Source organism: Aptenodytes forsteri, unplaced genomic scaffold, assembly GCF_000699145.1.
Source record: "Aptenodytes forsteri isolate BGI_AS27 unplaced genomic scaffold, ASM69914v1 Scaffold2, whole genome shotgun sequence".
Classification (NCBI taxonomy): Eukaryota; Metazoa; Chordata; class Aves; order Sphenisciformes; family Spheniscidae; genus Aptenodytes; species Aptenodytes forsteri.
The window spans coordinates 9,170,695-9,185,489 of NW_008795695.1; the positions used below are offsets into that span (position 1 = coordinate 9,170,695).

Genomic DNA, 14,795 nt, shown 5'->3' on the forward strand with positions numbered 1-14,795 from the left:
GCGCGGCAGGGGCGCGTACCGGCCGCCCGTCAGCGGCCGGGATCGTCCCGCGGGGAGCAGGGAGTTCCCTGAGGAGTCGGGCTTCATCGTGGCTCGCGAGTTTGCTTTGTGTTCCCGTTAGGAAGAAAAACCGGTTCTGAGGAGGTGGTAATGAGTGAAATGTGCCGGTTTGCAGCGAGGTGAGACCTTGATGGTGAAGAGACCTTGATGGTGAACTGAGACGGTGGCTCCTGGCCCTGGTGAAGTCAGTCGGTAGCTGGGCAGGCTTTTAGGAGCTGGTTAAGATTTCAACCTCTGCTCGTGGTTAAGTTACAAGCTAATTTGGAAGACAAATAGCAATTAAGCCGAAAGTGAACAAAAACAGCGTTTTAAGCTCGCTTTTATGGGGGAAATATATCTTCTTTAAATGTGCTATGTCTGCGAAAGAAAACCAGCAAGCAGGTTTTGTATTTAGAGCTGGCTGGTGTGTTAAACAGAAGAAACATTGTCTGTAGTCAATCTATGGTCCGCTGTTTCCCTCTAAAAACGCTAGAATTGGTTCTCCTGCCTGACACTGCAAGATCAAGCCACTCCTCCCCTTTTTTTGAGCCTGAGTTTTTCAGCTTTGACTGCATCAGTGCTTGAACTGAACCAGTTGAATATCCTCAAAAGAAGGAAATGGTATTCCTGTACGGTGTATGTGCAGAAGAGCTTACTCCCATCAAAAGTTAATTTAGTACTAAAGATTAGGCATTGACTTTTTTTTTTTTAACTCAATCACTGGTTGGGCTTTCTTCAAAACAAAACACCAAACGTGTTTCTCTGCAAATACCTCATGCTACTTTAGTAAGTTACAGTTAGTGTGCACTCTAATGTAGTTTTACATAATTCAAAGTAGAATTCTAAATAGGATTTTAAAGAAAAAACACTTTAATCCATTTTCAGATAGCCATCTTTGTCCATCTGGGTGTGAAATTTTCTTCTTTGTTGTTTGCAGTTGCTGTCAATTTTGCATACATTCGGAGAGGACAATGTCCAACGTGCCAGTGGCTGTGGTGACCGGGTCCAACAAAGGGATTGGATTTGCAATTGTGCGGGCTCTATGCAAGCAGTTCCCAGGGGATGTGTACCTGACAGCCCGAGACCCTGGCCGTGGCCAGAAAGCGGTGGCAAAGCTCCAGGAGGAAGGGCTGTGTGCACTCTTCCATCAGCTGGATATCGATGATCTGCAGAGCATCAGAGCTCTCCGTGACTTCCTAAAGGAGAAGTATGGAGGGCTGAACGTGCTGGTTAACAATGCAGGGATCGCTTTCAAAGGTAGGAAGTGGACTGTTTGGGATATTCCTATGTGCTGCAAAGCTATATGGAGAAGGATAGTAGATGCTTGAAGGATTTTACAGAGCTACTTATATGGGACTCCTGTGCTAATGGCATGCTGCTTTTTTGGCTGGGCAAGCTGCCTACCTTAAGCATGAGAGGGCAATGTGAAATGGCTCTTCCTCTAGCATCTGTTGGGCTAACTGTGCATGTAAAGATGCTTCCCTGGAGTATTGTATTTGCATCACATACAGAGAATGAAAATACTTGAGGCAGACAGTACATGTGAGCAGAGTTGGGTTTATTGCCTCAGTGCCCATGAGTTTCACCAGGCCCATGGGAGTCCATCATCTGTGTGAATATCAGCCGTGTTCCTCGGGGATCTGTGTTTTCTCTCTTCTGCAAGCCTGTTGTATGCATTACCTGGTCAAGGATTCCAGCTGATAAAAAAAAACCTTTGGCCCTCAGTGATTTTGTCATCTTTACTTATCTTTAACTTTCTCAGGCCATTCAGTCACCTATAGAACAGTTAACCTAAATCTTGCTGTGCTGAGCAAGAACTTAACCCTTTCATCTTCTAGTGGACAGGAAGGCAGGGAAAGTGAGGAAGACACAGCAGTTGTAAGGCAGAAGAGTGCATTCTCCTTGTAGGTATTTATAAAAACAAGTTGAGAATCATGTTAGCTCCAGGTAGAGCAAATCACAAGCATGACTACTAGTTCATTTCCCTGCCAGTACAAACTTGTTCTTTCCATATTTTCTGGTTTTTTGGTTTTTTGTTGTGTTTTTTTTTTTTTTAAATCTCCTTGCCTGATCTCCAGTTAGGACATGTAACTGTTCAAGCACAGTGTTGTGCTGACTCATCTGCTCACAGCATGAGTTAAGGAGGCCTGTCATGTAGTATGGATCAAATCTCACCTGCTGCTGAAGATGGAGTTTCTCATGTAGTGGGAGTGCAGCAATGGTGTTCTGAAGTCCAGTCACTGTATATTTTGCATGGTATTTTTCAGGAAGATTGCTTGTGTTCAAGATCAGCTTAATAGGAGGCAACTCAATATAATTGTCTGAGCTTCAGGATGTGCTCGAGATTGAACTGTTGCTGCAAGGTTTTAACACGTTTCTAAGATTGTATCTCCGTCCATGCATATCATTTATAAAGCCTGCAGGTGCTCAGAGCAGTATTTCTTCAATTAACAATCAGGGCCTTAGCTCAACCTACTAGTGACAGTGAGTTTGAGCAAGACTGGGCTGCAACTACAGCAGTTGAAGTGCAGTGTGTTTTTCCTGTTGCTGACTTTGCAGCAGCTGTAGCCTCCATCAAGGTGGGTACCTGGACAGGTGAAATAAAAGCTCCTCAAATTGCTGCAGCAAGATTTGCTAGAGCTCATATGTGAGAGATCTTAGATTTATCATTGTGGAGCCACTGAACAGATAAATGGGTAAAACAGTGTGACCAGTGGAGTTTCTGTTACTTTCTTTACTATGTCGTAGATTTTTTTTTTTTTATTCAGAAGTTGCTTCCAGATGTTTAGCTTAGACTTTCTCCAAGCTGACAACTTGCTATGAGTCAGCAGTAGGTCATACAATTAAGAAATGTGATAGAGGAGCCAGTTGTAACTGTTGTTGTGCAAGTATCTAGCACAGAGGCTAGACGATTTAACACCTGTGTAAGAACTTGCTGTGATGCTTATCTCATATTTTGCCTTTTATTCTCACTTCTGGGATTGGCGTTTCTACCCAAGCTTGCCTCTTGCCTTGCCAGGTTTCTGCTACCATCCCAGAATTTATGCTTTCCTTTCTTTATTGTAGTACTGTGTGTCATTGCTGTCTGTCAAAGATTAGATTTACCATTAAATTTAATTTATTGTTCAGTTTTTGTGCTGCACTACAGATAGTCCAGCAAAGTCCTTAGTCCAGCAAAAACTGTTCATGTGTGTAATTATTATGTACCCGTGGGTTGCCTTCTGGATGAGCTTCTCTAAGAACAGTCATTCTAGTAATGCTTGTTAAATCAAGGGAGTGTATATCTATCAGATGTTACAAGTAATACATCTTGTTAGACAAATGAGTGGGTTTTGGAGTGTAGGGAAGCTTCCCTCTTGCAAGGTGGGTATGGAAGCAGGAGTTTGGAGTTGTGTAGGTTTTCAGTTTCTTTTCTTCTCTCACTGTCATAACTCTTGCAATAGCTCACAGTCTGGCTTCATGTCTCAGATTTAAATGCAAGCAAGTGATTTGCAAAACTTGATGCCATCGGTGCCCGTTGTTTGAGAGTATAAATAAGTCGGCCATTAAAGCTGTGTTTTGCAATAAAAACACAACTACATTAAATACTAAATGACCTGTTACTGGTTCTCTTTTGAGTTTACATAGGTCTGGGCTGTGGAGACAAGTGAAGACCTGCCTAATCTATGTAGGTAGCCCTCATCACTGCAGAGATAGAGCCTGTAGCAGAAGAGAAGGAATACTCTTACTTTAACTCTTAGTTCCCCCTCAAAATAGCAGAAGAGAAGGAATACTGTTACTTTAACTCTTAGTTCCCCCTCAAAATGGAGGACACATAGCATATAGCTTATTGCTGAACCAAATTGTCAGCTGATGGCACATCCTACCCACTTTTGGTGGTGGCAAGCTGTCAATTCTGTCTGATGAAATCATACCCTTACGGTGCAGTTCCATGGTCTGCTTATGCTTACCTAAATCAGCTCCCTTTCCTAGCTGCTACTTCCCACTCTTTTGCTTGTGTTAGCACAGATCTGTCAGTTCAGGGGGTGATTTATGACGCAAGTATTTATCAGTTTTGGGGTTGTTTGGGGTTGGTTGGTTTGTTTTTTCAGTCTGCACCAAATCTTACCCCTGCATTCTTTTTAGAAGCTTTTACAGTGCTTGTTGCAATTTGGCACTGCTCTGACTTCAAGTCCCAGCTAAGAACCCAAGACATGACAACGTAAGAGTCAGGATATAGAAGCAGTTGTCTGCCATGTTGTTGGATGTTAGTACCAGGGTGGTAGACTCTAACTTTTGCATCTTCATTGGCAGCATCCTAGATTCAGGATCTTCCCTTCTGATTTCCCCCCTGCTCCCTCCCCTCCCCTGGTATCTCAGGATGGTGGCAAAGTGCTGTGCTATGCATTTAAGAGGAGAGGGCACCTCAAAGTTTACTTGCATGTGGTAGTGGCAGCCCAGACTGAGCACTGGGTGTGAGTAAGTACAGGCAGGTCAGTAGGCAGGTTGAGCAGCACACCCTGTGAGAGCAGTCTTTCCTTGTCTCTTCCATATAAAAGGCAGAAAGACAAATGGCCTGTGGGTTGGCAAATGACTCTGCGGAGTGATACAACTGACTCTCCTGGGGCAAAGCTAAAGCCTTCAGCTAAGGAGAGGTGAAAACATAACTAGCTCATTATTATAATATTGCAGAGCTGGATCTTTTCATTAATAAGAATGTGAGTGTTAGTGATGTTGCCTTTTTTTTCTTATGTATTTTAATTGATCATATGCCTGTTTCCTAATTATCAAAAAAAAGAAGGAACTAAGATAAACTACCAAAACCCAAAATTTTGGTAACTTCCTTTCAAACAGTAGTACAATTCTGATTTTTTTTTTTTTTTTTTTTCCCCCCCCTCTCCCTTGCTACCACCTCTTATGAAAAGTTCATGACACAACGCCATTTGCGGTCCAAGCAGAGGTTACACTGAAGACAAACTTTTTTGGAACCAGGAATGTTTGCACAGAATTGTTGCCTCTTGTGAAGCCTTATGGTAAGTGTAACATAACAAGTAGAGAAATAGTTTTATATGAATCTTGGTCCTCGTTAAATGGGAGAATCCTGTCCTGTCTCAGAAGCACAGTGCCCCATAGCAAGAGGAGTGCACCTTGCTGTACTGTAGGTAAGAAAACAGATGGCCTTTCATGACCCCAAAATGTGTCTACTGTGTATATTTGCATCTACCTTCAAGCCGGTCACACTCTTCTGTTATGGATTGAAGTGGAATTCTCATGGTGCCCTCAAGAAGACGTGAAGAACTTACCCATGTTCTGTCCATGATATCTGCCTACATAAATTGTTACTGCTTCAGAAAGGACCTTTAGATGATACAACTAGGATAAGGAAGTACCTAAAAACAGCGTTTTGGCTGAGTTTGATGTGACATGCCTGTTCTTGCTACTGCTGAAGAAACCTTCTCAAGAGGCTGTTGGTCTGTCTGATCACAGCCTTTGCTGTATGTGCAAGTGTCTAGTGATGTAGTTATAAATGGCACTTGACATGTACATTAAGTTACTGTGATTTGGTCGTGTTAGGAGGAACTGGAAGAAAACACTTTACCAAAAATGGTGAATAGAATGGACCAGGGTCAAAAAATAGATGCATCGATAATAAAGAGGTGTTAGCAACATGCAAATAATCTGTACTCGTTGGATGGCTGTCCTGCACAAAATGCTCCTGTTCTTGAAACCCAGGAGCACTGGAAGTGCCCTGGAATGCTACTGAGATATCACGGATGATTTGAAAGGAGGTTATTTGGATCCAATACCCACACCAAATCTAAGGTGGTGTTTTTTTTTTTTTTAATTCAATTGTTTCAAGACTTGTGATCACTAGATATTTTCATGGATATTTGGATAAGTGCTTGCTGCTATGAATGAAATGTTGTCAAAGGTGGTGTTTTTTTTTTTTAATTCAATTGTTTCAAGACTTGTGATCACTAGATATTTTCATGGATATTTGGATAAGTGCTTGCTGCTATGAATGAAATGTTGTCTATACCAACATCTAAATATGTCTAGGTTTTTAAGAGAAAAGTCGAGTAGATGAGAGGGAAGTTGGGAACTGTTAGTCCTTAGGGAGGAAGGGAAGGATAGAGCAAATTAATTTGGGGGGCTGGTAGGGGAGAGAGTAAACAGTGCCAAAATTGCAATTTAGCCCTCTTGTACTACGAGTGAAGGGCAAATGTGTTAATAAAGTCATTAACAGAAAGGATTAATTTCTGTGGCTTTTAAGATCTAAATCCTCATGTGCATTCCCTAGTTCATCACCGGAATGGCTGTGAACTAGCAAGAAAGAGGGAAACAGTGTAACATAATTTTGGGGAAGACGAGTGAATTACTGATTCAGCTGACTCATTCCTCTGTACTGAAGTGCTGGGAGATAAATAGCTTACTGCAGTTTTGCATGCTGGGATTTGTAAATCATCAGGTATTCTGTAAACAAGCTGATGGTCTCGCTGCATTAAGAACTAGATTGCTTTTGGTGAATTCTCTATTATTCTGGCTTTTGAGGTGCATTCTCAAGGCACTTTACTCAAGCTGTTGCAGAAGTGAAAACTTTTTCGACCAGAACTTTGAGAGTAAAGTCTGGCTGCCATTACTGAGAAAGCCACTTACTACTATGACTATGCCTACAGATTGTAACAGGCTATTTCCTGGGAGAATACCTGAAGTTCGATAGAGAGCTTTTGCAGGTTCACACCTTAAATTACCTCTGTAATGGAATTCACTAGAAACACTTGACATTGAGTTAACTGTGATCTTCCAGAAGCTCTGCAAAATAGCCTCCACAAAATATTTTACGGGTATTCACCTAAGTAGTGAATACATAACTGTAGAGCAAGCTCACTTCAGTGTCTGGGCTTGTTTAACGTGTGTAAAAGTAATCAGCCTTTATTCTCTTTTACCAGGTAGAGTGGTGAATGTCTCTAGTATGGTAAGTAGCTCAGCTCTGGGAGGCTGCAGCCGAGAACTACAGCAAAAGTTTCGCAGCAACACGATCACTGAGGATGAGTTAGTGGAACTCATGACCAAATTTGTGGAAGATACCAAGAAAAGTGTGCATGAGAAAGAGGGTTGGCCAAATACTGCCTATGGGGTATCCAAAATTGGTGTCACAGTCTTGTCCAGGATTCAAGCCAGGATGTTAAATGAGAAAAGAAAAGGTGACCACATCCTTCTCAATGCCTGCTGTCCTGGATGGGTGAGAACAGACATGGCAGGGCCTCAAGCCACTAAAACGCCAGATGAAGGGGCTGAGACCCCAGTTTATTTGGCCCTTTTGCCTTCTGATGCTGATGGTCCTCATGGTCAGTTTCTTAGCAACAAAACTGTTCGAACCTGGTGAGCTTATGTATGTGGACCCGTGCAAGCGGTAATATGACTGTGGATTAGCCTGTGCTCTGGTAGGGCATTTACCCCGAGCAGTCTCATCCTGTCCACAGCAGCAGCAGGGTCCTTTATCATTGCAATGAGGGCTACAGTTACGGTACTCCTCTGGGATTAAGTCTACACTAGGGTACCCTTCCCAATAGTCTCCATTAGCCTGCTCACAGCATTGACTCCGTAGCCCAAAATCTGATTTGTGGGTGTTCCAGCCCAGATGGTACAGGCTAATTTGGTGTTGCCCTAATGCAGAGGTGCCTGACCTTGTTTACCTGAACTTACTCTTAATTAAATCATTGCCCGCCCTTCTGGGAGGGCTGAGGAATTGGGATGAGGAAGCAGATGCCTTACTCTTTCTCAGCACAATAGATCTTTCTAGGGACCATAGTTGCTTCTTGAGGTTGTGCAGGGTTTCTTAAAGGGGGAGGGCATTGTTCTGAGATCTACAGTCTGACCGGTTTGGGGGGAGGCTAATAAGACCAGAACAGAATTACTGCTGTATAGAGATTCCTTATTATCAGTACAAAATGGAATTAGGTGAAAATAAAAATAGCAATGACATACCGTTAATAGAACCTAATCAGTTGGCTTTATTAATATGTATGTCAATAAGTGATTGCTTACTGATTTGTATTCATCCAACTGGTTTACTCTGATACTAAAAGTTTATAATGTTTGAAAATACACTTTCATTTTCTGCATTTAAGTTTGTAGCTGGAATGTGTGATGTTTGGACTATATAAAGAGAAAATAAACTACAGAAGTGATATAGCAAAGTTTTCCCCAGGGCTTCCAGTTCATTTCTTGCACAGCCAGAAGTTTCCTTATTAAAAACCTGGATTAAGTGCTCTCTATGTAGAGGAGAAAATGAACTGTAAATGTTACAATGCTATTATAGGATAGGACTGAAATTCATAATTATCATGGTAACCAAAACAAGTCATCCAAGCAAAATCACAAGTAGAGGAAGCAATGACATGGAGAGCACCAAATTTGTTTTCCCCTTTTAAATGTTGGTTATTGCATTTCAAATGCTTAATCTTGAAAGGTTGCCACGGCACTTCAAGCTGTAGAGGTGGAGCCATGTGGCAGCAGAGGCAGCCTGGGGTAGGGCAGGGCAGGGCACCTGGGCTGCCCCAGGCTGTGGGGCAGCTGGCTGCCGGGGGCTGGAGTGAAGTGGGGTTTGGTCACCCCCAGGCTAGAACCCTGCAGCTCTTTCTCCACCACGTCCTGCCAGCCAGCACAAAAGCCATGGCGGGCGGGGGCTCCGGGGCCCTGCCCTGTCTCCCACAGCACAGCGCTGTGCTCTGCAGGGGGAGGCTGCTGCCCTCTTCCTCTTGCTGTGAGACTCTTGCTGTGAGACACTGAAGGAGCTGGAAACAATTGCCTATAAACCTGTCATTAGTAATGACAAATCAGCAATGGACATGTCAATCAGGAGTCAGCAAGACAATGCCAAAGTGGCTTAGCTGACTGGGTTTTACGTTGGCTTCCCCTGGTACAGTTTGTGTTCAGGGAAGCCTTGGATCAAAAGACATTGGACATAAATAATATGGTTTTGGTAATCACTTATCAGCACAGAACAAAGGTGTGATTATTAGTTGGACTTTTAAGGATACAGTAGCTATTGTTTTTTATGAAGATGGAGGTATTGCCAAATGAGTCATGGCCCAGAGCTCACTGAAGAGCAGGATGAGTGCTGCCCCAAAAGTTCTCATATTAATCTGTTCTCAGTGGAGAAAAAAATCTGAGGCCTTTAGTTTAAGGGCAACAGATCAGTTACAAAATCCCCATATAAAAGTTTTAATGCATTTTATCTACTACCGACATACTGCCTGCAGTATGGTAGCTCCAAAAGCCATCCAGTTAATACGGTAACTTGACTATCATTCTGATATGCAACAGAAAGAACCATGGTTTGTGTATGCTCTTCTAGTTGTGTTAATGGTATCTCAGCAAAATAAAGCACGGCTGTTCTGATTTAGTAATGATTTGTGCACGACTTCAAGAGATGTGGTCCTACAGTGGAGAATCATACCTAGTTCTTCATACTTGAAATGCTGCTTGAGTCGTTAAGTTTCAAAAGTTGCGTGCCCTCCTGGTTGGCATGTACAAACTTTCCAAACAAACCTTGACCCAGCTTTCATACGGTTTGTGCAAAGACTAGACTGACGTAAGGGTCCTAGGTAGGTTTACCGTAGCTGGATAGTATCCATTGTTAAATACAAAGTAGTGTCTAAGTATCCCCTGTGCTCTGTAAAGCTCCTTCTTAAGTCTAACCCAGTATCTGGGTTGTTTTTTTTTTTACCTTCAAGCCAAACAAATTATAGGTTTGAAAGTTTTACAAAAGATGTATTTCAACTTCTTATATTAAGCTCTTTCACAGTGCTTGTTCTTTGTTAAACCTGCTTACCCTGTTTCAGGGTAAGGAAGCGAAGTGGAAGATGGTGACTAAGTAGTCATCTTCAGAAATGTTATTTCTTGTGGTGAAATTGATTATAATACAGACAGTTTTTTCTGGTATCAACAGAAAGAATAACAGGTGACAGATCTTTTCACAACCTTTGCAGCTGTGGTGCCGTACTCGAGTCAGGAGAATCAGCTGTGTGGATACAACCTCAGCTGTAGGAGGTGGAAACGAGGCAGAAAATATTGGCTGTTCACAGGACCAGTCAGAGTCAGGAAGGAGCTTATGCAGGAGAAGCACATCCCCCGGTGACACTGGTAGGAGGACTGTGTCCTGGGAACAGAGCTGGCACCGCGCGGGGCAGACGGCCAGGGGAGGGCTGTTTGCTGAGAGCAGAATCAGAGGACAGGCTGTACAGCGTGTGTGACAGGCTGGATCTTTGGACAGAGCTTGCATTGTCCAACGAAAATTTCTTTTTTTTTTTTTTTTAAGCTGCCTCCCTGCTTCTCTCCCGTGTCCGTTGTGTCTGAAGTATTTTGTTGCGTTCAGATTCTGGCACACTTGCTGAGTGGTTATTGTGTAAAGTTTAAGGGTTAGGAAAAGGATGAAATAATAATGATCTGTTGTACTGTATAAAACTTTTACGCATGATTTACTGTTTTTCTTTTTACAGCATGTCACTACCATTTTTACTTTGGAATTTATTAGCCAAATAAAATGTCTGGCAATGCAGTAGCTGTGGTGACGTGAGACGATAAAGAAATTGGATTCACAATTGTGAGAGCTCAGTGGAGGCAGTTTCTTGGGGATGCCGTAGCTTGTGCAGGATGCAGTCAGGCAGCAGCGGCAAAACTTTGGGAGTGGAAGCTGAACTTGCTGCCGCATCAGCTGGATATAAACAGCGTGCAAGGCCTCTGGGACTTCTGAAGGAGAAGCTACAGACATCCTAGTGTGCTGGTTAACAATGCAGCCATCATTTTCAAAGGCTGTAGTAGGCCAGCTGTTCGGCAGAGCTTTGCTTTGGAAAGCCAGTGATCTGAAGGTATGGGGGCAATCAGTAGGGAGACTGGTCTGCTCTAAACCTTTTTGAATCTAAAGGGGATTACAACCAGGTCATTTCTATCTGGATCCCCTGCAAGGCTGATAACTATAGTGTGGGCCAGACTTTTGTATCCATTATGGTTCCACTGCTGTGTGGTGCAGTGCATTTGGTTTTCAAAACTGCACCGTAGACATGCCTAGAGAGTTTGAGGTCAGTTTACCTGAAAAGATGAAGAGAATACACCTAGCTTAACACATTGTTTCCTTAAATTTTCCATTTAAGTGTTTTCCTAGATAAATAATGAAGATGACAAGAACTCTTGAGAATTCATTTATGTCTACAGATAATTTTAATTGAACCCATCTCTTATAGTAGTATAACCCAACATGTAGGCAGTGTCCTGACTTTGAATGCTGTGGCGTTCCTCTCAGCCTAAAAATGCGTCAAGAAAATTTAGATTATATATGCCACCCAGTATTACTTAAAACACTTAAATGCAGAATATAATTCAAACTCGTCTCACGCTAGTATAGGAATGTTTTTAGCTTTTTAATCTCAAATAATGAAAAAAGGGAAGGAACAATAATGTTTTACAATGGAAATTCTTCATTTTTTGTTCTGCAAAGATTTCATTTTGGAGCTGGCAATAAAAGAAACTGTCAGCCGGACAAAGTTCTGGTCTTGGAGGCCAGTTTTTATTGTCTATAGATCTCTTCACAAGGTTAGCTATCCATAGCACTTGCATCTGAACGAACAATACCCAATGTCACATTTCCCAGTTTGGACTGTTGTCTTGTCTTTGGACCTTGCTCACTGATCTAGAGTTGCGGTTACTCAGCACTCTTAAAATCCTACCCTGTCTCTCTTCGGGTACATACCCACATACTCAGACACCCTGATCTGATGGGCATTGCCTGTTTTGTTTGATTGGAGTTATACAGTATGTAGAGGACATACGGCAGTAGTGGCTCTGGTGGTGTTTTATTTGTGAATGTATTGTTTTAGACTCTGCTAGGGAGATAAAATACTGAAAGCAAGCAACTTGTTAAACTTCCCTCAGTAAATAATAGAAATGCTATATAATTTCATGGTAGAAATTTCATGTTTTAAATTGCGAGGGATATTTCTAAAAAAAAAAAAATAAATAAGTCTGACAAGTGGTATACGATTGGAGTAGACTTTTCCAGTACGAACCAAACAGATTTATCTCAACGTCACGTGGCAGTTAACGTGAACATTCATTAGATTGAAATGCAGCCTGGCTGTCTGCAGAAGTGATTACATCGGTAAATCTATTGATGCCATCCAAGGGCCAGGATTTAGCATGGGCAGTGCTGCCATGGTGCATATAACAAACTGCTTTATAGCCTTTCCTGAAAGGAAGTCCTGAATAGTTAGTATGATAGGCATGCTTTGAATTATCGTAACCTCTGATACAAAAAACAGCATTCGGAGTAATTTTTCAGATGATTTACCAACCAGCAGATTTGTAAGCACAAGAGCAGAGGAAGTGGATTGGTCTGGAGGTTGGTCGGTTTTGGCGCATGTTCTGAGCAAAGCTTCCCAGCAGGCTGAGCACTTCCGTGGCCTCTCCTTCAGGAGACGCTCCGGTGCCTGCCGGCAGCTGACCTGAGACTGCAGCCGTTCCCTCAGCAGGAGCCCAGGAGGATCTCTCTCCTCCACCTGACTGCCTGGTTCTTTGAAAAACTAGAAGACCTCTGTCTTGTGGTAGAAATGGCAAACGGGTTCAGAAGTTAGGTGGAAATCTGAATGAAATGAATGTAGTTAGGCACCCACACATACAACTGGTGCAGTCAAAGAACACCAGTTTGCAAGAAAAAGAACTTCTGAAGAGATAGCAAACCCTCAGAAACTAATTTTAAAATATCCTAAGTAACATGCTATATTTTAGGACATAAATGCCATGTGTTAAGGACATCATCAAAAATACAAGTTCTTTGCTCAGTCGGGCACATATTCAGAAGCACTGACCTTCATTTCCAAGAACGAAGCTACGCTACCTTGAAAGTTACAAAACCCTATGTCATGGTTTAACCTCAAGCCGGCAACTGAGCACCACACAGCCGCTTGCTCACTCTCCCCTCCCCCGGTGGGATGGGGGAGGGAATCGGAAGAGTAAAAGTGAGAAAACTCGTGGGTTGAGATAAGAACAGTTTAATAATTGAAATAAAACAAAGTAGTAGTAATAATAATAATAATAATATACGATGCCAGCGATGCACAATGCAGTTGCTCACCACCCGCCGACCGATGCCCAGCCAGTCCCTGACCAGCGGCCCCCCCGGCCAGCTTCCCCCAGTTTATGTACTGAGCATGACGTCACATGGTATGGAATGTCCCTGGGGCCAGTTTGGGTCAGCTGTCCTGGCTGTGCCCCCTCCCGGCTTCTTGTGCACCTCCAGCCTTCTCAGTCGGCAGAGCATGGGAAGCTGGAAAGTCCTTGACTAGTGTAAGCACTGCTCAGCAACAACTAAAACATGGGTGTGTTATCAACATTGTTCTCACCCTAAATCCAAAACACAGCACTGTGCCAGCTACTAGGAAGAAAATTAACTCTATCCCAGCCGAAACCAGGACACCCTAAAATTTAGAAATTGAAACTTAAATTAATGGCATTGCAGTTTAGAAAGATAAGCTGCATTGATGCCCATGGTACTGAATAGATCTACTGCCATGTATACTTAAGGAAAAGTGTTATATTCAAATGATCGAGTTGGTTTACTGTGTTAGGAGGAAGCCCCATCTGAATTTATAACCTGATTGGCTGTGTGCTCTAATACCACCCCATTTCTGAAGATTTGTCTTTTAAAATGATGACAGATCTGCAATAAAGCTGTAAATCACTGCAAAACATTTTAATATTTTGTCACCCAGATTTCCCACGGGTGTTACACATTTCCCTGAGGTTACCCAGCCTGTCAGGCCTCCACGCTGGCCTCGGCGCTGCGGGCAGACGCTGACTTCCCGAATGGATGGGATGGGCTGTATGAAAGCTTGTGAACAACTGAATGCCAAGATGTTGTAGTGAGATGGCACGTGCTGAAGCTAGGCCAGCAGTGCTTTTTGGTACCTGGCCTGGCCGTTGGAGATGCGCACAACTGGGGAGTGAAAGCACAGGCGGAAGCCTTCCTGCCTTCCCATCTTGCTTCCGTCCTTCCAGCACGTGCATAAAGCAGTCTCGTTAGCTGCCAGTAGCCGTAGCTTTCATTTGCTAGAAGAACAACATGCCAAATTATATTACCAAAATCTAGCTAGGAAGGGGAAAGGTCTCAAGAAAATAAAAGAGCGTATGCATGTAAAACTTACTGGAGATCCTTGCTGAAACAGTATCCATCACAGTCTTAGAAGCCACAGTTTCTATTCTCTTATCTTGAATAGCTGAACAGGTTATTTTTCCTTGACTTTTTCAGCTGCTTTGAACTACCGGGATTATGTTCTGCCTGCACGTGGGGGGAAAACAAAAAAAAAAGCTGAGGTTAAATAGTATGCTTCCACAGTACGTAAATCCTCGTCTGGCAAGATCAGGTATTTTATTTTCCTCAGGTACTTTGCTAGTTTCTTTATTTGCCATAAAAGTACGAAAAATCTAGCACATTAACTTCCTTTGAAGCCTTTTGTGAAGAACAGAGGGCTTCTTATATTGGACTTTTTATTCCTTTATAAATGTAACAACCGAATCCCCATGAAAGCTGCGTCTACAAAATTTGTCAAAAGCGCTTCATGCCTAAAACCGGCTGGAACAGAAGCAAAACTGTTAAACGTGCCTTTGCTGGCTTCCGTGTAATGGAGATGCTGAAACTTACTTCGCCTGGAGGAGCAGGTAACAGCCCTCGCTGCCCAGCTCCGCGGAGGGACGCCCCTACTTGCGGCGGGCGGTGCGAC

The 14,795-nt window shown here is 42.9% G+C and overlaps 1 protein-coding gene across 1 annotated transcript; it reads left to right on the top strand.

The window, feature by feature from the left end:
* Window positions 1-155: 155 nt before the first annotated feature.
* On the top strand, window positions 156-8,224 carry LOC103901983 (carbonyl reductase [NADPH] 1). The gene is made up of 4 exons (XM_009282973.2): window positions 156-179; window positions 977-1,296; window positions 4,944-5,051; window positions 6,969-8,224. Exons 1-4 carry the CDS (start codon window positions 160-162, stop codon window positions 7,403-7,405), a joined length of 885 nt encoding a protein of 294 aa, XP_009281248.2. The 5' UTR covers window positions 156-159; the 3' UTR covers window positions 7,406-8,224.
* Window positions 8,225-14,795: the final 6,571 nt, after the last annotated feature.